This window comes from Natator depressus, chromosome 3, assembly GCF_965152275.1.
Source record: "Natator depressus isolate rNatDep1 chromosome 3, rNatDep2.hap1, whole genome shotgun sequence".
Lineage (NCBI taxonomy): Eukaryota > Metazoa > Chordata > Testudines > Cheloniidae > Natator > Natator depressus.
In genome coordinates this window covers 134,378,649-134,402,909 of record NC_134236.1, presented here as the reverse complement: position 1 = coordinate 134,402,909, position 24,261 = coordinate 134,378,649, and the positions used below count along the sequence as shown (strand labels likewise).

Here is a 24,261-nt window from a genome sequence, read left to right as displayed (position 1 = left end):
GTGAACTTGGAGGGCTGTTGGGTATGGGTGGGAAAAGTATGGAATAGGTTTTTTGTGGGGGCGGGGAGGGATTGTTAGAGAGCTTCCCCCATGCAGACCCTGGCTGACCCCTAACCTCTTCTGTTCAGTCAGGCACATCTGCCCCATCCCAGTGTGTTCCTGCACCACCCCATGTGTCCTTGCAGTCCCTGTCCACATGTCTCTCCACCCCCACTCAGACACCCACTCCCCCCCATCCCTATGTGGCTCTGTGCTGCCTCCCCCTGTTCCTATGTGGTCTGTGCCCTCACTCAGCCACCCCCTTACCCCTATGTGGCTTTGCGCCTCCTCCCCCATCACCATGTGGCCCTGTGCTTCCACTCCCATTCAGCCCCTGCCCCAATCTGTCCTCCCACACTAGCCCTTATGAGCCCCTGTCTGACATCCCCCCAGCACTCCACGTTGTCTGTTTTCCGCATAGCCCCTGTCTCCTGACCTGGCCTGACAGGTGCTGCGAAGAAGGCAGGCTCTTTCTCTTCCATCGCTGGCAGGGAGCTGTTCCTGTGTTCTATTGCCACAGCACCCTCTGGTGAGGAAAAGGCATAACTGCAGAAGTTATTTTCTGCTAGGAGCTGCTGCTGTTCTTGCGCCACAGCGCCCTCTGGTGGGCAAAAGGCAGAACTGAAGCAACATTTCGGCACAAGCTTATTTCTGCTCAAAAACTTAAAAATGCATGGCTCATTTATTGTGCACGTGCAGTAACACAGAATTCCTCCCAGAGTATAATTTTACTGAATTGTATGCAAATTGGGGGACTTGGATAAAACTACCCAAGCACACTTCCATTTGTGATTTCCAGTCAAGACTTGAACCCAGGTTTCTAGAGATGACATAGTAGTGAACTGTTGCATTGCACAAAACATATCTTTTGTCCCCTCATTCACTGTGCGGTACCACTGTAGGGGAGATCCCTTTAAGCACTGATATCTGAAATTAGTGTCTGGATGCTATCTAGTGCTGCTGCCACAGCTCTCCAACATGCCTGTCACCAATGTGTGTCTGTGTTGAAGCCTCAGTGGACCAAAGGCTCTCAGCTCTGCTCCCCAAGGTCCTACTACATCAGTACATGTGGGAGCAGAAGCAGCAGTTTCAGAGTAACTTTTCAATTTCCAGTTCTTTGGCACAAAGAAACTTGGCTCCCTAATGTCACAGGCCATCTGGAGAGCCCTGGGCTCCCCCAATCCCCTGACCATGTTCAACCCTAGGCTCCCTCAGCATCTCCTCCCGAGGTGTACCATGCAGCAGCTCTTCCAGGAGACAGGGAGAGATACAAGGATATTCAAAATGCATGGAGTAAATCTGTGCACAACAGCCTGTTTGGGGGTGGGGCACTAAGAGTGAGCCAGAGTTGGATGTGGTAGTCGAGTTCCCCTTGCCTTGCTGGAGCAGAGCTCCTTCTCAGGACCCCCTGTTTTCCCTTGCTTACCTCCCATATAGCCCTGCTTCCACTCTACCAACTTCAGGTCCAAAAAGCACAGCACCAGTGGGGGGGTTATAGGTGACAACTAGGAGCATGTGGTGAGATGGTTGCGGTTTTTTTCATATTGAAGCAGGTTTGTTGGGATTTCCTCAGAGACCTTTTCCACTTGGCTTAGCCAGAGCACCATGTCCAATACTGGGAAAACACTTGATCCAGTTCTCTGGGATCCAAAACTCAATTCGACTCTGGATTTCATCACTCAGGTTCCTTTATTTGGCAATGGCATACAGCAAAGCTACACTGAACTGATTAGGCTCAAGCGTTAGGGGATTAGATATGTGTACCGCTCATCCAAAGTTACACAGATAACGTCTTCCTTTATATACATTTACGCATTACATTGCATTTGCTGTACATTAATTCACACATTATTGGATTGGTTACTTTGCAAGAACCAATCCCTGTATAGCATGCTCTGTCCATGTACTGTGACCTGGAAACTGATCTTAAACCTGGAATGTAATCTTGTCCATCCTTACTACCATCAAGATGTTGCTGCTTATCTTTGCTTGCACAAACATCCTGACTCCCGCATACTGTTTGTCAAGTCCCTATTTACAACTTAACCTTTCATTCACTTTCCCAATTACGCTAGGCTGACCAGATAGCAAGTGTCAAAAATTGGGACAGGAGGTGGGGGGTAATAGGTGCCTATGTGAGAAAAAGACCCAAAAATTGGGACTGTCCCTATAAAATTGGGACATCTGGTCACCCTAAATTATGCTCACTAAGAAATGAGGCAAGTTCCTTATGTCAAGCCAGGCCTATAACGTTCTCTTGGAGTATTTGGGTGGCCTGATCTATGGTGCAAGCTACTTCTCTGGTAGAGTTTCCTTATTTGGTGAATACAGTCTTAAGTGTTAAAATGTGGAATCCGTCTGGGGTATCATTAAAGAATTATAACCCCTACTCAATGGAGACCCCATTCTGAAAGAAAATCTTTCCCAAATCCCCCTTATCTGACTTTTTAACAACCCCTAAACCTCACCAAGCTCATCATGAGAAGCAAGCTCCCCACAGACCAGGACCCACCAACTCAAAACAGCACTAGACCCTGCCAGAACAACAGACGCAAAACCTGCAGACATACCTCTGCCACTACTGTGATCAATAACCCCCCACTTTCAAGACCTATTTGCCCTATGAATGCCCATCACAATATGTGGTGTAACTCATCCAGTACACGTAGGGCGGATTAACTTTTTGTGGGCCCAGTGCCAAACATATTTGTGGGCCCCCGTGTGGTTGTGATGGGCCCCTTCCAAGTGTGGGCCCGGCATGACAGCACCATTGATGCCATAGTAAATGTGGTATTGCTGGGATGGGGATGAAAACATTTATTCAAAAAACAAAATAAGATATTTGAAGCCACACTGAGACCTCCACTCAGCCCACAGAGAACAAACTGGGCTAACATCAATGTACCCAGAATACCACTGAATTTGGTTTGTGTGGGATGGGGGTTGTTTGTTAGTTTTGTCTTTTTCCTTTAAACACTCAGGGCCTGCTTGGGGCCCTGAACACAAGTGCTTAATTAGCACACTTATGAGCCATATTAAGCCTGGATGTAGCAGTCAGTGGTGTCGCACCTCCATCTCCCCACCACCACCTCCTCCACCCAAAGTTATGTTTTGTAAATACATTTTTTGAAAGTTGCATTTTCTACTTTGGTACAATAATGTTTACAAAACTTTGGGGAGGAGTGTGGGGAGGAAAATTGCTGGTGTCCATCTTTTGCAGGGAGAAAGGGCCACTGAGAGAAAACACGCACTTTACCACAAAGGCTACCACAATCCAGGCTCAAGCTCCTACCCCAATCTTCACACCTGGGCTCTCCCCCCCCGCCCCATCCCTCCTACTGTTCCCATCCCACACAACTAACCCCCTAACAAAGGCTCTCCTCAATCTCCCTGCTACTGCCCACCCCCTCACACACTTTCACCCCAGGGCTGTCATCTCCCTCCCTTCTACTATCCCCCCCAAACACTGAGCCAACCCCCACCTTAACATCCTGCTTCTCCTTCACCCCCCACATGGAGTCACTGCCAGCTCCCCCATCGCACCCCGACTTGCCCCACAACTGCCCCTTTCCCTCAACACTGGGCTGTGCCCCCTCCCCGGAGTGCAGGGGGGCAATTTCTGGGCATTTCCACTGGCAGGGGATGTGCTAGCCAGCACTGACAAGCCCCGCTGTCACTACCCACCCTGCTCTCAGGGACCACAGACAACCAACCCCCACCCTGAAGTGCAGGGTCGAGACAGTGCCCAGGAGGCCCCAGGCATCACGTTCGCTGGGGGGCTGCCCCCAGCTCCCCGCCACCCCAGGAGAGTGGGGGAGACTCGGGGGGTGGGGGGGAGTGCAGCGGGATTAGCACCGGGAACCCTCTCTCTGCACCAGACCATTTCCTTGTTTAGGATTTCTTTTTGGTTCGCTCCGACCACTTCAGCTGGGGTGGCTGGTAGCATGGCGTGGGGCATTCTGGGACTAGTGGTGTAGCTGGCAGCGCAGGTCCCAGGGCCCCAGTGGAACACAGCGGCATGCAAACTACAACTCCCAGCACACCCTGGAACAGCCAGTCCCTTTTGCACCTCTGCACTGCACTCCCCAGGCTGCTTAGTGTTTCATCTGGCACATGGAAGTTGCTGACTCTTCACATTGCTGGGCTGTGGCCCGGCTGGATTAACCCTTTGCGGGCCCCTGGGCCTGGCGCCACCGGAGCCAGTGTAAACCCAGTACTGCATACACTAAATGCCCCAAGAACAACTGTGTGGGTGAAACGAAAAAATCACTACACTCTGACAGAAAAATGATAAAAGACAAAAACACCATATCACCTGTTGGTGAACACTTCACTGAACGATCATTCCACGTGTGACCTCTGTCATCATCCTGCACAACACCTTCAAAAGACAGGCGTGGAAGCTTAAATTCGTAGCGTTGCTAGACACTAAAAATCACAGACTCAAAAACAGTGGATTTATGGCTTATTACAACAATCTGTAACCTATTAACCCTCTGTCCTGTGACTGTGGAGGTGTTAACCACCCACTTCACCTTGAATGGTTTCTTGTAACATGTGTTAACACTTTATGCTGAGCAATCTATTTCACCTTGTTTTTCGCTGTGACACTGAGTACCTTTCCCTGACCTGAAGAAGAGCGCTGTATAAGCTCTAAGCTTCTCTCTCTCACCAACAGAAGTTGGTCCAATAAAAGATTCTATCTCACCCATCTTATCTTTGTTACCTTCATAGTTTGCAGACAGGTATCAAGGTTAATACATAATTATTTGTCTTTAAAAACAGGGTAATTCCTACACTTCATGGGGGTTTGTTTTGTGTTTAGGCTGGTAAAGTACATATCCCAATCATGGAAACCATAAAAACCAAGGAAATAAGCAGTTAAGTCTTTGAACATAAGAACAGCCATACTTGGTCAGACCAAAGGTCCATCTAGCCCAGTATCCTGTCTTCCAACCGTGGCCACTGCCAGTGCCACAGAGGGAATGAACAGAACAGATAATCATCAAGTGATCCATCCCCCTGTCACCCATTCCCAGCTTCTGGCAAGCAGAGACTAGGGACACCATCCCTGCCCATCCTGGCTAATAGCCACTGATGGACTGATCCTACATGAACTTACCTAGTTGAACACTCCATCTATGCTCAACTCCTTAGTTCCCCTTTACAACCTTGATTGCTTCTCTTCCACTACTCATCTCTAGCACGTTTCCTGAACAACCTGTGAGCAGTCTTAACTGACTGTTCTTATTGCTTAAAAAGTAGTCTGTTTTGATGACTGATATCAGGATGGTGTGGTTTTCATAAATCATATGTACAAAAGAACTGTATGTGGCTTTGTATTAGTGTGTGTAAGCGAGGCCTGGAATAAAATTGCAAATGGTGGTTCAGATGTATTTGTATTATGTGAATGGATGGTCTGTGTTGGCAATCTAAATTAAGTAGTTTTTGTGTAGAAACTTGCATTTGTGATTTGGCATATTAGTTATGCTCAGAGTTGTGGTTGAGGGTGCAAATATGTGGGGAGGATGATAGCTAATGTACAGGGGAATTGAGTGTAGATGGATTGTTGAACAACTGTTTATTTCCTCACCTTATATGGTTTACATTTGTAGGTATGCAGTCTAGCAATGGTAACTTTACATTCAGTTTTATTTTATCAGTCTAGGGAGCGTTAACTGTAGTCTGATCGCTATATTACATTAGATAAGTGTACTCTTAACCAAGCCTGTAAGAATTTGTTTAGAAAAGCAACTTTTCAATTGCTTTAACTTTGACTGTTCTAGGGAAAACAGAATGAAGGAAATCATGTCTAATAACAACACAACCAATATATCTCAAGCAAGAAAAGCTGTGGAGCAGTTAAAAATGGAAGCATACATGGACAGGATAAAGGTAAATTGAGTCAATTGTTCTGAAATTGCCCTTCACTTTTGTGTCGTAAAATTTCACCTTTGGTACTTCAGAAAATCCTTATCGGAGTACTTTGCAATGTGATATATGAAATAATGTTCAAAGAATGATAACATGAAAAAACAATGATGTGTAATTGATTCTGTCTGACTTTAAGCAGGGTACTTCTCAAAGGACTGATGCCCAGCCTACTTCTTTTTTTTTTTTTTTTTTTTTGTGGGCACAGTGTACATCAGCAAATAATAATAGGTAAAATAGAAGTACTTGCATCTCTAACTACCTGGTCTGCACCCACAGTCAGGTGGTTTGAGGCACAGGTACTTAGATTTGCTCCTGCAGTTAAATGTAGATGCATTGTCCTAACCCGGCAGGAAGAAAGACAAGATTCAAGGGATGTGGGTTAATTAGGCCACAGTTTTATTAACTCATCTGGGAAATATTCATCAATAAATCATATAGTGTACATCGTCATTCTTTCCTTAATCATTCCCACCTATTTGGAAGGGCTGTCATCAGCTCTACCCAAACTGCGCATTGCTGGGACCCCACCACCCTCCCCTCTATGAGGGTGAAAGGAGATGGGGAGGTCGTCTCATTGCTGTACCAGACGTTAGGAATGCCAACTCCCTTCCCCCAGATTCCCAACTCCAATTTGTCAGGGAACTGGACCCCTTATGGAATGAGGACCTGCACTGGATAGCTGTTAAGATGCAAGAACTTGACCTACCCTCATTAAATACCCCACTGGGGCCCTGAACTGCTGTAAGGAAGGCAAAAAAAAAACATCTTGCCCCAGCCAATCTGCCAGTGAGTGAAAAATTCCTTCTCAGCCCCAAAAGAAAAAGGCAACTAGTGCAATGCCCAAAGCTGATCGTAAAACTCAGACCTACTTTGATCCCATGGGTGGGGAGGGTGAGTGCTCCTTGTCCATGGTGAGAGAGATTATTTCTGGAGAGAACCGTCTATAAATACCTTCCCTCCTACAATACACAAATGGTTGGCATCCCACCTGAGTCAGCCTCATCCAGTTGCCCTTGGCTCAGGTAACTGTCCTCTTTGCACTCCCTCATAATCAGTGTGGGGGAACCTTAAAGGAGCCACAAGCCCTTTTCTTCCTGATGGCAAGACAAAGCCCAACAGCATTTGGGTTGAGGTGAAAGCGGTTTCTGGAGTTGCAGATTGCACCAATAGTAAAGGAGGCTGCCCTTTAGAACATTTTGGCCGTTAGCATTTGCATCACTCTTGTAAATCACTGTTCTGTCACTCTGTGTTACCACTGAACATAGATGAAACACAAAATACACAATCAATTTCACCTTTATTTTGTTCAGCAGAGTTGTCATTGCCCTGGGGAATTAAGCTGAATGATGCAATATTTCATTTTGGCTTCTCCAGATTTGTCTGCATCTGATATTTGAGGACATCTTTTTGTGGGTAAAATATTACACCTTTAACTGTATTTGTTAAGCATGTGGGGTGAAGAGATTATATTGGTCAGAGAAATTTTCATAATTTTTTTAGCTGAAAAGTGTAGAATTATTACTCTTCATTTCTCCCTATGTCTTCCATTAGGCCAAGATTTTAAAAGGTGACAAGTTGGGCACCCAGAATCACTAGTCACCTTAGAAGGGCCTGGTTTTTCAAGCACTCTGAAAATCAGCTTCCTTTTAAGATGTCATGTTGCACACACAGTCACTAATCACTATGTCTGAAAATCATATCCTTCAGTAAATAAAGGATGAGGGGGAAGAGGGAGTGCTTTTAAGCAAGTCCACTTCAGTTTAATTAAATTTTCCTCCAACCAACCGTTTTACAAATTTCATCATAAATTTCATGCGTTACTCATATTTCTCATGTGCAAGAGTACAATAAATGTTTCAATTGCAAGAATTAATTTTAATAGGCTTTAATTTCTTAAATATGCAACCTGCACTTGAATAGAATATTTAAAAATAATCCATTGGGTAAATGAGGGTTACTTTTTCTGTTTAGTTATTGCATAGCATGATCTAGAATAATCTTAGTATTGCTAGCTTGTAGCTTTCCTATAATCAGCAATATTTATTTACCCTTCACATGGAATGGTGATACTTGGAAAATATTTGTATATACATATTTTCCCTATTTTCTTTAAAGACCGAAAGCAAATGCTTAATGTCTAGCTCCCATTCCAAAAAAATTTACAGAGATGTTAAAGATGTTGTTTCTTACTAACTGCTATGCGTTATAAAGAAGATTGTTATCAATTATTCTTCATGTCCACTATAGGTCGGACAAGAAGTAATTGGCATAATCTGCAGCAAAGGAGATGTTAGGTTAGGTATTAGGAAAAACTTTCTAACTGCAAGGGTAGTTAAGCTCTGGAATAGGCTTCCAAGAGAGGTTGTAGAATCCCCATCACTGGAGGTTTTAAGAACAGCTTGGACAAACACGAGTCAAGAATAGTGTAGGTTTACTTGGTCCTGCCTCAGTGCAGGGTGTCAGACCGGTGTGTAGCTGGTCTGACTTAGTGGTCAGAACAGGAATCTGGCCTATTGGCTGGGGCAAAATCAGGGGACAAGATAATGATCAGAATTGGGAGTCAAAACAGAACCAAAGGGCAGAGTTGGAGTCATGGTCGGTAGACAAGGCACTGGTCAGAGCCAGGAGTTCTGAAGAAGGAAGGGACTAAGGCTGTAGTTAGGGGCAGGCATCAGTTGGAGCAAAGGCTGGTACAGGAAGCAGGTCTGGTGCAGCAGTGAGTATGGAACACATTAAGCAGCCACTGTGCTGCTGTTGCTGAAAGGCTTAAAGGATTATCTGATCTCTTGGCCCCCCTGTCCAGTCAGGGAGCACAGTCAATTAAATGAGGGTTTGTTGGGCCCAGCCAAGCTCATTTGGTTGCTTCACAACCATGTCAAGAGCCAGCCTAGTTCCTGACACCCGGGGCTGGACTTGATGACTTCTCAAGGTCCCTTTCAGACCTACATTTCTATGAGTTTGTGAAGTACCATAATCATGTGTGTTCTTTAGTAATAAAGACCAACCTCCATGAACACACGAAAGGTCGGTAAGAGACTTTTAAAACAGTATTTTTAACCTCACACAGAGTGGGAGGTTTATCATATGTCAATCTGCCTCTTGTTCTTTCCTTTTTCAAACAACTTGCCCTTGCCACATTGGACGTCATAATATCTGAGGGCTGTACAAAATCTAAATTATACACACAAGGATCTCTGACTCTTTCCATTTCCAAATTTAGGCGCTTTTCACTTACTGTGGGAAGGCTACAGTAGAACAAAGTGATTGTTGAGGAAATTTGGGTCCATCATCTTAACCACCGCATTTGCGGAGTCTGTCCAATCCATGCATCTCTACAGGAAGAGCTTGAATGCACTGATAAAGCATATCAAATATCTCCATATGAATACATATTCATTGATTAATACAAGAAAGATCAGAGGCACAACACAGAACTCAAATCCCATGGGGAAGGGGATCTAACATGGCTTTTTATGCTCTCCCAGTTCTGGGCTTCTCTGTGGGCTAAGTGGCCCACCATAATTTAGACATCCCTGTGGAGCTAAATTATTACATCCTTCTGAGGCTGCCGTATAGGTTGCAGTGCTGTCTGGAATCCTAGCTGCAGGACCACCTTTGATGCACCTTTCACACTTCCTTTGCCAGTGCTTGCAAGGGGATTCTTAGATGGCTGCCTCACAGCTGTCTTCTTCAGTTTCTGTTTTAAGTTGCTCCGCCCCCTTACCTGACATACAGGGGTTGGAGTCGGAGTGAGAATCTCACCCATAGATTTTACCCACTCTGTCCCCCAAATGAATTTACTGCAGGACTAGATGGAAGGAGGACAGCAGCCAAGCTGTTGTTCAAATACACATTTGAAATAATTGCAAAATGAATACAAGGAAATCACATTTTGTATTTTAAAAAACAGAATAAAACCTACTACCCTAGAATTTATACCATTCTCAAATGTTGTCATTAAGAAGCTGAAAAGTTCTTGTTTAATTTTTTAAATTGCTACATTTAATGTGTAAGTCTTCAAAGCACCCATTTAAAAGTTACAGTATCTTTGGATGTGATAACCTCCCCAGAATTAAAGTGACACTCCAACATATTACAGTAAAAAAAAGTTAAAAGACAGTTATTAAGTTATAACGCCAAGCACTGTTAGATAATGCCAGTTACAAGATTACCCATGCAACCTTAACTTGACCTCCTTGTGAATCCATCCTATGCACTAAATGAGGCAGGGTACCTGAGGGAGAAAAAATATGTGATTGTGTATTTAAAAACTGCATCATGTACATGTAGGTAGTATTTTCTTTCTAATTCAATGTCATACAGGCATTTTAGTAATCCTGAGTGAATAAAGGCACTCTTGCTTTTAGGTGAATAGTCAGAATATCAATTATCACTGGTGCTTTTATTTTATCTAAATCTATTCACCAATAATTGGAAACTGCTTATGCAAAGTTCCATTGAAAACTATATAAACACAGCTTTAAGTATTTCACCTCTTTATTACATGATGATGAAATTGTCATGTATACATGTACATTCATATTTGCATTTCATTCAGTGAAAATCTGTTTGTTCTCATGTATCTGCACTAAGATCCCCGTTTTTCAAAAACTCAGTTTTCAGTTGGCTTTTTTCCCCTCAAACCTAATTTCATTTACCAGGCCTTATCTTAAAACAGCTACTACAGCACCAAACTACCGTCTAGCTATTGATAAGGACTTGTTCAGGGAAAGTAGTAGAGACAACTTAATGTGTAGAAGTACAAAGTAATGCTCTGTAACTAAATATAAAACAACAAAGGCAGAAGGGAAATGAGACTTTTTTGTTGTCAGTTTAATTATGGACAGCTGAGGCAGGCCTAAGGCCCAGATAGCTTAAAAGCCCAATCATTTGTTCTCCAAATGCATTTTGGTACCTGATCTAAGGTCAAACTAAACAGAAATTTGTATCATAGCAGTTTATAAGGTGCTGAAAAACCAGTGGCTCCAGGGCTTTCATGGCAACTGTATTAGCTTAGTAGCCTAAAAGTGCCTTGCAAATGATAAAACAGTTGAGTTTATGCCTTATTTTTATGATCAAAGAAAACTTGAAAAGGGATGTTAAGAGGTTTTTTCTGCCTGCTTTTTTTTATTTTTTAACCTTAGAAATAGCAGATATAACAAATCTGGTCTATCCTGTCTTTACTGAAAGACTCATTGGTAGTCTCAAGATGTGAATTTAGAGCTCTTAACTGAAGAGGTAGGAGTGCTGAATCTTAAAGATGTCCTTTTCCCCAAGTGTTTCTTAACTATTTAAGTTAAATAGACATTAACAAAAAACAAGTGGTTTTTAAATAGTTTGAATAAAAATAGCTTCACTACCCGATCAGTCTTCCAGAGTAGATAAGACCTGAATTTCTAATGACAAGAAAAAAAGGAAGGAAAATGTTTTTCTTAAAATAAACTTTCTAGGCCACCTTGTCTGTGGCTGCCTCACATGCAGTAACCAGCAGAGGTTATGTGAGCCTGCTCATATCAAAGATTTGTGGTCCTACAAGTTGCATTTGGAGGTGCCCATACTTCATTGCAGATTAAATTGTTCATAACTGACTAGAAAGCAAGCACCGTGGACCATCAGAGAAGGAAGCAGTGACAGTGCACTGGAGTCCAACAAGGAAGCTCATTAAAAGAGGGAGAGATAAGACTTCTACTAGTCATAAAAGCTGGAAGCATCAATACTGGTACGTGTACCAGTGTCTGGGGGAATGCTGTTGTTGATGGCTTATGATAAGCCTAAAGAATGAGTTACAGTAGAAGAACAGTAAACTGAGTTTGGTGTCTTCTGACTACAGAAGGTGAGGATCGATCCCACAGCATGGAATCAGGATGCTGATATAGGTAATGGCTCCTACCTAGGAGACACATCAAGAACAACTACTGGTGTCTATGGAAGATGCTGATTCCTGCTAACCAGGAAGGTCATCAAAATTGAGAGAGGTTAAGAGAATGTAGTGCCGCAACTGGCTGCACCATAGTTGTCCCATGAATAGAGACTCTGAGCTCTGTTAGATCTCCTCTTCTTCATGAATAGAAAAATTCAGCAAGAAAGAATGCTGAAACACTTAAGTATCATACTGTATCAGCTATTACTTTGTTTCCTTTTTTTCAAAAGGAAGTAGAAAATATCCCTAACTGGCTCTGAATAATGTTATGAGATAAGCGGCGGGGTTGCTGAGAAATGTGTTTGGATCTGTTGATTTTTGGATGCAAAGGAATAAGTGGAGTGGGTGTCATAGCAAGGATAGTAATTAGTCACAATCTATGACAAGGCAAATGACATAGTAATTGCAGCATTTTTCCTTGTCATTTAAAGCTTATAATTACAGTACAGCTAGCTAACAGGATTATATTCTAACTTGGCCTGTGTAATCACCTCTGTTGTTCTGAAATGTAATGGTAAAATTCCACAGTCCTCCTGAGTTGTTTTCAGCATCACAACTATTTGGTAACTTTGACTACTAGATACTCCCTTTATCCTGAGGGGAGTAGAAAAGCATGATCTGAAAAATGAGAGATTGGGCAAATACATATTTTAAAACAGTAAAAAAGGGGGAGGTATTAAGGAAGCACTCGTGTTGTTAACTTTGTTAGACGTCAGTTTGACCAATGAATTCTGATTATTTTAGACATTTCTGTGACAGATGTAAATGAGTTTTTATGAAACTGGAAGCCACAGTTCTTCTTTGAGTGATTGTTCATGTCCATTCCAAGCAGGTGTGTGCGCGCCGTGTGCACACCAGCTGGAAGATTTTTCCCCTAACAGCGTCCGTAGGGTCAGCCTGGGCACCCCCTGGGGTGGCGCCTTCATGGCGCCCAATATCGAGCCCCATTGACCCCCACCACCACCTCAGTTCCTTCTTACCGCCCATGATGGCTAGCTGGAACTTTGCTCGCTCTTGCAGCAAGCGCCTTAGCAGTGTCTTTGTTCTTAGTGTAAATAGTTTTTCTCAGTTCAAGAGAACCCCGCAATTCTCAACGCAATGGAGGGCAGTTTGCTGCGAACCCGGAGGCTCAGCTATCATATTGTTTTTCAACACAGAAGTGTTGGCTTCTCCCACAGGGTGTTTTCCAGCCCAGTCACCCTGTGGGGCAGGGCAGCAGATCCTCTTGGTCACCACCATATAGGTGGCGTCCAGCGGGCACCGCGGGAAGGTTAAGGATCTGTTATTCTCGCTGCCGCAGTAACTAGACCAGAGTAGGAGGATCAGTGGCAAACCACGTCTTTTCCCCCTAAACAGTGCAGACTAGTGAGAGAATCAGCGAACCTCAAGAGGAGAGGTGCAACCTCCTTATCCAGCCGGAGCCCCGGCCGCTTGGGAAGAGACCCCCCCCCCCCACGAAGCTGCTTCTTCCTGCCTCAAGAGCCCGACTCCCCAAAGTAGAACACTTTAAGAGAGTCATAGTTACTCCCGCCAGTCATAGTTACTGCCGCCCGTACTTATCACATAGTTAGTAGCGTTTGGTAGATAGTTAGTTTCCTCTCCGGGGGTATGCCCGGGTCTCCGGGGTTTAAACTCTGTGAGTCCTGTGGTAAGTTTATGCCCAAGAGTGATCCTCACTCGTCCTGCCTGCGGTGCCTTGGTGAGACTCACCAAAAGGACAAGTGCGCATTTGCAAGGATTTCCGCCCAAGAACCCGCCCAAGAGAGCAGAGACTGAAACTCCTGCTCATGAAGGCAGCTCTGAGACCGCAATCCGACTGGGGACCCAACAACCCAGCACCGAGCACGTCCTCTTTGGTGCGCAGTGCTCCGGCGCCACCGGCACGCGAATTGGGCCAGACTAAGGACTCTAAAGCCTACCGGCACCACCACTCTTCAGGACATAGGGCGTTGGCATCAGTTCAGCACCGTTCTCCATCTCCGGTGCCGGTAAAGAAGAAGAGGCCAGTGAGGGGCCGATCACCCCCCCCCGAAGCCTAAGGGGCCGGTGCCGTCCGCGAGTGGCACTTCGCTTCCACCCAGGGTCTCGTTGACTCCTGCCCCGGCCGGGGTCCAGTCGAGTCCGAACCCTCCTCGGTCCCCAGACCATCTGGTGGACATACAACCACCATCAACGTCAGAGGCGTTCGAGGCGGCAACGGACCTAATGCACCTCCCGGTGCCGGCCTCCCCCCCGAAGGAGGGACAAGTCTCCGGTGACCACACGGCCCCTGTTTCACTCCAGGGGCAAGCCAACCATGATGACCCATACTGGACCTGCGACAACTCAACAAGTACGTAAAGAAACTCAAGTTTCGCATGGTCCCGCTAACCTCCATTATCCCCTCACTGGATCCAGGAGACTGGTACGCCGCCCTCGACTTGAAGGATGCGTATTTTCATATCGCAATAGTCCCACATCACAGACACTACCTCAGATTTGTGGTAAACACAGGCCACTACCAGTTTGCAGTTCTCCCGTTCGGACTGTCAACTGCCCCGTGAGTATTCACAAAATGCATGGCAGTTGTTGCGGCTTTCCTGCGCAAGCACCAAATACAGGTTTTCCCATACCTCGACGACTGGCTGATCAAGGGTTGCTCGAGGGCCCAGGTGGAGGCTCAGGTCGAGTTTATAAGGAGGACCTTCCTCGACTTAGGTCTCCTCCCGAACGAGGAGAAATCCACTCTGTCCCTGGTGCAGAGGATAGAGTTCATAGGCGCAGTCCTAGACTCTACTCAAGTCAGAGCGTACCTCCCGGAGGCCAGGTTTCGCTCACTTCAGGACATCATACACAGCCTCAGATAGTTCCCCATGATGTCGGCAAGAAACTGTCTAAAGCTGCTGGGACACATGGCCTCATGCACTTACGTGGTGCAGCATGCCAGGCTCAGGCTGCACCCACTCCAGTCTTGACTGGCGTCAGTGTACCAACCAGCCCGAGATGCGTTGGACAGAGTCGTAACCCTGCCCCACCTGGTACTGGACTTCCTCCTATGGTGGCTCAACCCTCGAATGGTTTGCGCAGGGGTACCTTTTGCCAGCCCTCAGCCCTCGCTCACCTTGGTGTCAGATGCCTCAGATCTGGGTTGGGGGGCTCACCTAGGGGACCTCAAGACCCAAGGCCTCTGGTTTCTGGTGGACCTCGCTCTTCACATCAATGTCAAAGAGCTGAGGACAGTGCATCTGGCCTCTCATGCTTTCAAAACGCACATAACGGGCAGATGTGTTTCAATCCTCACGGACACCACCTTGGTGATGTTTTATATCAACAAACAGGGGGGTGCAGGCTCCTCTCCCTTGTGCCGAGAAGCCCTTGCGCTCTGAGATTTCTGCATAGAGCACTCGATCCACCTGCAGCCCTCATACCTCCCAGGGGTGTGAAACACACTGGCAGACAGCCTCAGCTGGACCTTCAACAGCCACGAGTGGTCCCTTCGGCCAGACGTGGTGAGCTCAATCTTCCAGTTTTGGGGCTCTCCCCAGATAGACCTGTTTGCCACTCCGGACAACAAGAAATGTCATTCTGTTCTCTCGGGAACCACAGTGCGGGGTCCATTGGGGACGCCTTCCTCCTCTCATGGGAGGGCTGCCTGCTGTACGTTTTCTCACCTATCCCCCTAGTCCACAGGGTGCTTCTCAAGATCCGCAGGGACTGGGCTCGAGTCATACTAATAGCGCCAGCGTGGCCGCATCAGCACTGGTTCACCTCGCTCCTGAAAATGTCCATAGCAGCCCCTCTCACCTTACCAATGGTTCCCGACCTGATCACACAGGACCAGGGCCGTCTCCGGCACCTGAATCTGGAGTCGCTCCACCTTACGGCCTGGATGCTCCATGGCTAAGTGCCACAGAGCTCTCTTGTTCGGACCAGGTCAGACAAGTCCTCCTGGGTAGTAGAAAGCACTCCACCAGGGCTACTTACCTGGCTAAGTGGAAAGGGTTCTCCATCTGGGCGGAGCAACGTAGTCAGCCGCCACTCTTCGCCTCCATGCCATTTATACTGGACTACCTCCTTCACCTAAAGCACCAGAACTTGTCCCGGTCATCATTAAGGGTCCACTTGTCCGCGATCTCCGCCTTCCACCCAGGTTCAGATGGTTTCTCGGTCTTTGCAAACCCTATGGTCAGTCGTTTTCTCAAGGGTCTGGACAGGCTCTTCCCACATACGTGTCAGCCTGTCCCTGCCTGGGACCTCAATTTAGTCCTCTCCAGGCTTACAGGCCCACCATTTGAACCTCTGGCCACCTGCTCCCTGCTATATCTCTCATTCAAGGTTGCGTTCCTCGTGGCAATTACCTCGGCCTGACGGGTCTCGGAGCGCAGGTCTGAGCCCTCACATCTGAGCCCCCTTACACAGTTTTTCATAAGGATAAGGTTCAGCTTAGGCCTCATCCAGCTTTTCTCCCAAAGGTTGTCTCCCATTTTCACATGACCCAGGACATCTTCCTCCCAGTGTTTTATCCCAAGCCACACTCCTCCGATAGGGAGCGCAGGCTGCACTCACTGAACGTGCATAGGGCCTTAGCCTTCTACATAGAGAGAACTAAGTCATTCCGGAAATCCGTCCAACTCTTCAGAGCCGTGGCAGACAGAATGACGGGCCTTCCGGTATCATCTCAGCGCATATCGTCATGGATAATGTCCTGCATTAGGGAGTGCTATACCCTGGCAAAGTAGCCCGCTCCGCAGATAACCGCTCACTCTACCAGGGCCCAGGCCTCCTCTGTGGCATTCCTGGCACAAGTCCCTATTCAGAAAATCTGCAGGGTAGCCACGTGGTCCTCGATACATACATTTACGTCATACTATGCAATTACACAACAGTCCAGGGACGATGCGGCTTTTGGGAGAGCCATGCTCTTTTCAGTGGATAACTCCGACCCCATCTCCTGAGGTCTAGCTTGTGAATCACCTGCTTGGAATGGACATGAACAATCACTCAAAGAAGAAAAAATGGTTACTCACTTTCTCATAACTGTTGTTCTTCGAGATGTGTTGTTCATGTCCATTCCAATACCCACCCTCCTACCCCTCTGTCGGAATGGTCGGCAAGAAGGAACTGAGGGGTTGGGGGTTTGGCAGGGTTCGATATTGGACGCCATGAAGGCGCCACCCCAGGGGGCACCCCAGCCAACCCTACGGACGCTGCTAGGGGAAATATCTTCCGGCTGGCGTGCACGTGGCACGCACACACCTGTTTCGAATGGACATGAACAACGCATCTTGAAGAACAACAGTTACAAGAAAGTGAGTAACCGTTTTTTTTATTGGAGAAATAGGGAAGGATGTGACGCAAGTCATGTTAGGTTTGATTTTTTTTATGTTGATAAAAGTAGTCCTGAGTCATGCAACATTGAACAGAAACTGCCAAGCAGCATTCAGCTTGAATATTTTAAGGTGAGCAACTGTTGCTAAAGTTTAAAATCATGTCCTTTGTTTAACATTTCCTGTATTTCAAATGTGATAATGACACAGTACATTCCATATAGAAATAAGGCACAGCAGGGTATGCATTAGTAGGCTGTTGCAGCACACCTCTTGGGTGCTGACAGAAATATGTCCGTAACCTATAAAAGTTCACCCTGATGTGACTTAGTGCTATTGGAGTATGACCACTAACTTTTTTGCTGTTGTTGTAATCGTCAGTCGCTGTAGCTCTACAGCTGCCAGGGAGCCACTCCAACAGCCTTAATGCAGTGTAAGCCTGAGGTGCGGGGGGGTTCCCCCATACAAAAGTTCTTGGGCTTGATATGGGGAAGAAGGTGGAGGTTTTAGCTTGTGACAATCATTGAGCTGAAATGATGGCCTGTGCTGCTTCATGGCTTGTTGTAAGTGGGTAGTTGGATCATACTGTAGTGAGTCTACAACTTACTTGTGATTCTTGTTCTGACGTTAGTAAATCTGAAGTGTTGTTTCAATATGTTGTTGAAAGGTATGCCAACTCTCTATTTCTGGAAGTGTTCCATTTTCCTATTCGTAAATTGGTTTATAAGTTAGGTGTGGGGGCTATATCATGCCTTAGCCTAGGGATGGACTCAGTAATAGGTTTTTTCATATTGAATTGCTGTGACCCTGCATATCACTGTGCTCTCAGACATCGTGCCCATATAAAGAACTTGTAACCAATCAACATTCTAACCCATCAGCATTCTAGAAGTTGGAATGCCCTATGCGTTGCCCTTGCCTCCAGCCACCACCCCCCACAGCTCACATTGGCTGGGAACAGGGAACCGTGGCCAATGGGAGCTTTGGGGGAGGTACCTGGAGGCGTGGCAAAGGCAGCGCACAGAGCCCTGTGCCCCTCCATCCCCCAGGAGCCACGCAGGGACGTGGTGCCTGCCACTTCCTGGAGCAGTGCAGCGTGGGGCCAGGGCAGGCAGGCAGGGAACCTGCCCTGGCCCTGGTGTGCACCACTGCCAACCCAGAGATGCTTTAGGTAAGCAGCGCCGGGCCGGAGCCCGAACCCCTCCTGCACTCCGCCCCCCAACTCCCAGCCCTAAGCTCCCTGCCTGCACCTCACACCCCTCCTGCACCCCAACTCCCTTTCCTGAGCCCCCTGCTGCACCCTGCACCCCCGTGCACCCCAACTCCCTGCCCTGAGCCCCCTGTCGCACCCCGCATCCCTCCTGCACTCCAACCCCCTGCCCTGAGCTCCCTCCTGCAGTCCGCACCCCTCCTGCACCCCAACCCCCTTCCCTGAGCCCCCTCATACACCCCGCACCCCTCCTCTGCCCCAATCGCTTGCCCTGAGTCCATTCCTGCACACCACACCCCCTCCCACACCCCGCACTCCCTCCCACACCCCAACCCCCTGTCCCAGCCCTGCATACAATTTCCCCACCCAGATGTGGCCCTCAGACCAAAAAGTTTGCCCACCCCTGTTGTAGAGTCTCTTTAAATTCTCCAGTGAATTTAAATGAAAATCCTGTCAGGATTTGCTGAAAAGATTCTGCAGTTCTCTTTGGTTATTACAATTCACACCTATCTGACTCCTGACCACCTCCAGAAGAAAGTGAAAAATCATCTTTTCTTTTGCCACATCTCACCTAGTAGATATTTGAGGGAGTCTGAAAATAATGGGGAAACAGTCTCCTTCCACCTCTTTTGCTTTCTTCCTTTGAAGCTAGGGTCCACTCACCCATTTTATTTTCCTGTTGTCTGACCTCTTTCTTTTTCTAAAGTACTATTCCTTTCTGCAGACCTCTTTCCCCTCAAGTTTTGCTCAACTGAACTATTTTCCTGCCCTATGTAATACTGTTTTTCCTAGCTATGTATTGCCCCAGTGATTCGTTGTTCATGGGTAACGCCTCTGCCCAGCCCTCTCTCTCTCTCTCAGCATGGTTCACTTGCTACAAACTAGTTATCCGTGACTTTAACATTTTGATTTCCTCAGCTAAGGAGTGGAGTCTGTAATGGGATTCCAGTCATAAATATTTGGCCGGTTTTAAGTTTTCTAGCAGATCACCATGTTTTAGTTAGTACAAAATTGTATGGAATAAATTGTTCCTTGATATGAATATGGATTGGAACGTTCATATGGAGCATGATTAAAAGCTTATTGAAGTCAGTGGAAAGGTTTCCATTAATGTTATGGGCCTGATCCAAAGGAAGTTGTGCACGAGCAGGCTAGAGTTTTGAGGCTGATTACACATTCTTTAGAAAACATTAGAAATTAGGCTCAAATTCTCCTCTTGTTTATAGTGGTACAATGATAGTGAGTTCAGTCTGTAATTGAAGGGAGAATTTGGTACATCATTGTCCTTTATTTGTACACCATTATTTTAATATAGCTTGACTGATAAAAAGAGCACCTATCCTAAGCTCTGGGCACTGTCCCAATACTTAAGATACAATAATCTTTTAAAAAAACGAAAAGAAAAATGTAAATGGCTCAACTCACGTAACAGAAATAATCAGCCAGCCAGTCAAATGATACAAAAATACTCCACATACTTTGTGACACAGCATGACTAGGTGCCATAGCCCTATCACAAAGGCCTGAGGAAAATAAGTGGGACTGACAATGCATCCTGAAGGCTAACAATTAATACTCATATTGAGCCTCATTCTTCACGGCGCTGGGCATCCTTAGCTCCCAGTAAAGTCCCCTGGTAAAGAAACCTGTTGAGACTTAATAATGTTGCAGGATTTCAGCTAGTGATGGAACATTTTTGCATGAAATGGAAATCAATATATTGTAATTGACCCCAGAACACAAATCAGTATGTGTTTTGTGTGGCACTAAATCAAGGAGAGTGGTACATCTGTATGGAAAAATTATAGAATTTGATAGGTATGAAACCTTTAGGGTTCTACAGAAATCACTCTACAGCCTATACATTCCAATAGAGTAACTAAAACACATAGGAAGGTTAGTGTTCACAAAATTGTATAACAGGGAGGTAGATAGCTATTAAATTGTATAGTATAATTCAAAAACCCCTATAAGAAAGGTTTTCATTTTCTGTTAAATTTCTATGGGACTTTTCCATAAGGACAGAAAAAAGTAAAACTTTTTACCCGCATATTTTGGAAGATTTAGATTTATGCCATGAATATGAAAAAATAAATTCAAATAAATGTTAAGACAATTTACTCTAAGATTCAGATTATAATTAATGCTGTATTTATCACATTAATTGGTGACTTCACAAAGGGTATTAAATTCACTGTTTGTTCCTGAGGGAACAGTTAGGAAGAAACTCCATGAATCAAGACTGTTTCCTATCCCCTATGTTGAAAAACCATGTGAAAGAAAGATCTGGCCTTGTAAGAGCAGGTTCAGACTTTTGGTCTAATACCTTGAAAAGTGGATACGCTGATCATCTGCTGCTTTAATAAGGGGAACTTCTGATATTTTTAGGCTAAATGGGAATGTTTAAACAATGCTGACTATTTCAATATCACAAGTTTAATAATGGTTATCACTTTCTTTTCTCCTATTAGGTATCCAAGGCTGCAGCTGATTTATTGGCGTACTGTGATGCTCATATTGGAGAAGATCCCCTTATTATACCAGTGCCTGCATCTGAAAATCCCTTCAGGGAGAAGAAATTCTTTTGTACTATCCTTTGAGTCAGTTTGTAATTAAAAATGTCCTTTGTGAAAATCCATTACTGATGGTGCATGCTTTTAGCATTAGATTTTCCCTGAGTTATCAACAATTAAACCCACAGTTACAATATTTTTAGAAGCACAATACATTTTTATGGTAAATAAGTGGTTTACATGCAGTTTTAGGGTAGCCTCACTTTCCTGCCAATGCATAAGTTTAATAATTTCAGTTATCCATAAAGATTGTTTTGGTTTTTAATGAAAGAACCAAATATAATATTAAATGGTAAATCTCTTTGCCACTCATAGATCCTTCTGAAACCAAAATCAGTCATACATATTCTTGAACCTATTTTTAACTTTCATTTTCTTAAAAAGGTGAGTAATTTATTTTCATTTGCCTTGACAAATTTATATCTAACAAAAGCAGAATGACCTGTCTTGAAGCAGAACGCCAGTTACTGCTGTAATGCTGCTTGGAACGGTCAATCCTGTACAGTAAATGGTATTTATGAATGTGGATGTTTAGTGAACACTGCAGCAAATTTTACTTTAAAACTTGGTGGAATTAAGCAACATTGTGAGTCTCAAATTTCCTTTACTGAAGAAAATAAAGGAATGCACAATCTAGGGCTTGCTTTTTCCCTTTAGCTTAACTCTGCACCAGGAAGGCTTATAGAAATACAAAAAGCCATTTGCCTCCCATTCTAAAATTGTAATGATATAAACTTTTAGGAAGCTTTGAGTAAATTCTTGTTCATTCTTTCAGTTCGGTTGTGCTATGGAGCATGTTATGCTGCTGCTTTTGAACAGAAGTAAAGTAGGCCGTTATCCAATACTTGCTGCTGATTGCAACATAGACTTTAAAGCCTCAAACCTGCCCTGGTGTAAGCCCTCAGTGAGGAATGTGTGAAATATAAATACTTTGTTTAAAATAGATGCATTTAGAAGAAGATAAGGATGATGTACTGAGCATGAGTGGTATAGCTTTCACCTTAATTCAATGTTTACATTTACAGTCTGTGCACCCACACTGAAATAATCACTGCCGTATTGCTTATTTTTCAATATCTGATCCTATCTATACAATCCCTCCAGAACAAAATGTCAAGGCATTGGGAATGGTAAATGCAGATGTCTGTCACAGTGCTTTGAAGAATGTGCCAGAAGACTTCTATAGGTTTAGATGTTCTGTGCTGTCTTGACATGCTGGTTCATTGCATAGAATATTCTCTGTGTGTGAAAGCGTAAGGCTTCAACCAAATCCTGTTCCCACTGAAGTCAATAGAAGTTTTGTTATTGACATCATTAGGAGTTGGATTTTTTTGCACTGATTTTCACCTGTTTTTGTTGTTGTGGTAATAAACACTGATAAATTCCTGGGAAAAATTAAATAAAATAACTGAAAACGAAAGGCCCTATATATATCAGATACATTATTATAAGTGGAACAAAAATTGTTTTCTGAAAACTTTAAAAAAACATTGTTTCTTCTTGCTTAATAAGGTCTTTTAGGGAATCCTTTCTACATAGTAAATGATGTTGTAACTTTCATAAGGCTACTCTGATCACCATGGTAACATGTTCACTTATCATTCCTCAATGTATACAGTTTTAATAGAATAAAGAGTGAGGGGAATGTAGGCCACACAGCTGTATTCTCAAAGGTTTTGTATGAGTTTGCATTTGTGGCTCATTAACACAATCTCATCTAGCATTTTAATATTGCAACAGCTTATTTAGAATTCTTTTCTATTTCAAATTACTTCTAATGTCTGTAAATTAAAGAGCCACATCAAGTACACTTGAGCATCAGTGTTTAAAAAAGCTGTGTTTACAAAAATCAAGTCTGTTCATTGGTAAACTTATATTGAAATGAAAACAAGTCATTGTTTTGTGCATGATGGTCTGCACACTGAAACCCTGATGGAATTAGTCTTAAATGTTTCTGTTCTTGTTTTCTAATAACCCACCAGCATGTTTATAACAACTTTCATCCTCTTGAACAAAGATCAGTCCAAAACTCAGCCAAATCAAGATAATTAATTTTATACCTACTGAGACTCTTCTGTGCTTACAGTAAAAAGGGGGTAAATATGTAATCCATACTTGGCGTATTGTATGTATATAATATATCTGAGGAGAATATACCACATGACTAATTTTATTTGGAAATGGGATACCCTTCTCCCATTTTCACAGACTGTTCACATTCTGTTTAACATGTGTGTGTATATTATGGGCAAATAGTGCCTAATTAGAAGGACCTTGTAGGACAATGTAGTGGTAACAGTTCTGGATCACTTAAGAATTGCCCTTTATTCAAGGGTTAATAACAGAATATACCTTTTTAAGGTGTTTATAAGGTGAACTCCATAATTAAGGGTGGAACTAGCTTTCCCATTTATGCTTGTTTGGTCTATGTGACACCTCTAACATTCTCAAGAATGGTCTCTTTCAGCCACAGACTTTGCCCATATCCCCATTGGATTTTTTTATTATTATTTTACCACACTTGCAAAGATTTGCATCAGCTGCTTTTGAGAGATGGAATTTAGTTTTATGTTTGGAAATTTCTTCCAACACTACTTAAACTTTTTGACCATCTTAGCTCCAAAAACTGCTTGTCCCAGAAACTTCACATGAAAACTTATTTGAAAGGTATTGTACTCCTCCATTCCCCACAAAGGGGCTTCAGTTGATGACAGAATATGCTCTCTGTCTATCCTGTGACAGGGATTTACTGGTTCTTTTTTGAGTGATGCCCTATGGTGCTCCACTGTAGGTGCAGCAGCACCCCCTGCAGCTGAGATCAGAGATCTTCATCATCAGTGCCCATCGGACCACACATGCGCACCTTCCCGTCTCCCACCATGAGCAGGATGTGTATATATAGCGTTGTGTGGTTCAACCACCCCGCGTTCCATCTCTACCCCCTTTGGTCTGGGATGAAATCTGCAGCAGAGCCCCTTCTCCTTTTGACCTGTTAGATAGTGCCTTAGCTGTTAATTTTTAGTGTAGTTTAGTCGTTACTTCTTCCTTTCTCATCCTCTCACTTAAAAAAAAAAAGCTTTTCTGTCTTCTTGCCCTCCCCGTTAGTTCATAGCTTAGGTCTTCGTTTTCCCGCTTCCTGCCCTTCTCAACCAGGAAGCTTTTCCCCTCATCTTTATATCCAGATCTCCTGGGTTTAAGAGGTGCATTTCCTGCCAGGATGCCTTCCCTGTAACTGAGTCACCCACAGTGCATTCTCTGTCTGGGAGAGGGACATGTCCC

The 24,261-nt window shown here is 44.6% G+C and overlaps 1 protein-coding gene across 5 annotated transcripts in view; it reads left to right on the top strand.

Annotated features, from left to right (window-relative positions):
• GNG4 (G protein subunit gamma 4) overlaps window positions 1-23,124 on the top strand; it is a 38,982-nt gene extending 15,858 nt beyond the window's left edge. For all 5 annotated transcript variants that reach the window (XM_074947037.1, XM_074947040.1, XM_074947038.1 and 2 more), the window contains exons 2-3: window positions 5,826-5,934; window positions 20,881-23,124. In XM_074947037.1, the coding sequence (XP_074803138.1) occupies window positions 5,836-5,934; window positions 20,881-21,009 (228 nt within the window). In that variant the 5' untranslated portion in view covers window positions 5,826-5,835 and the 3' untranslated portion in view covers window positions 21,010-23,124. The remainder of the gene's footprint in view (window positions 1-5,825; window positions 5,935-20,880) is intronic.
• Window positions 23,125-24,261: the final 1,137 nt, after the last annotated feature.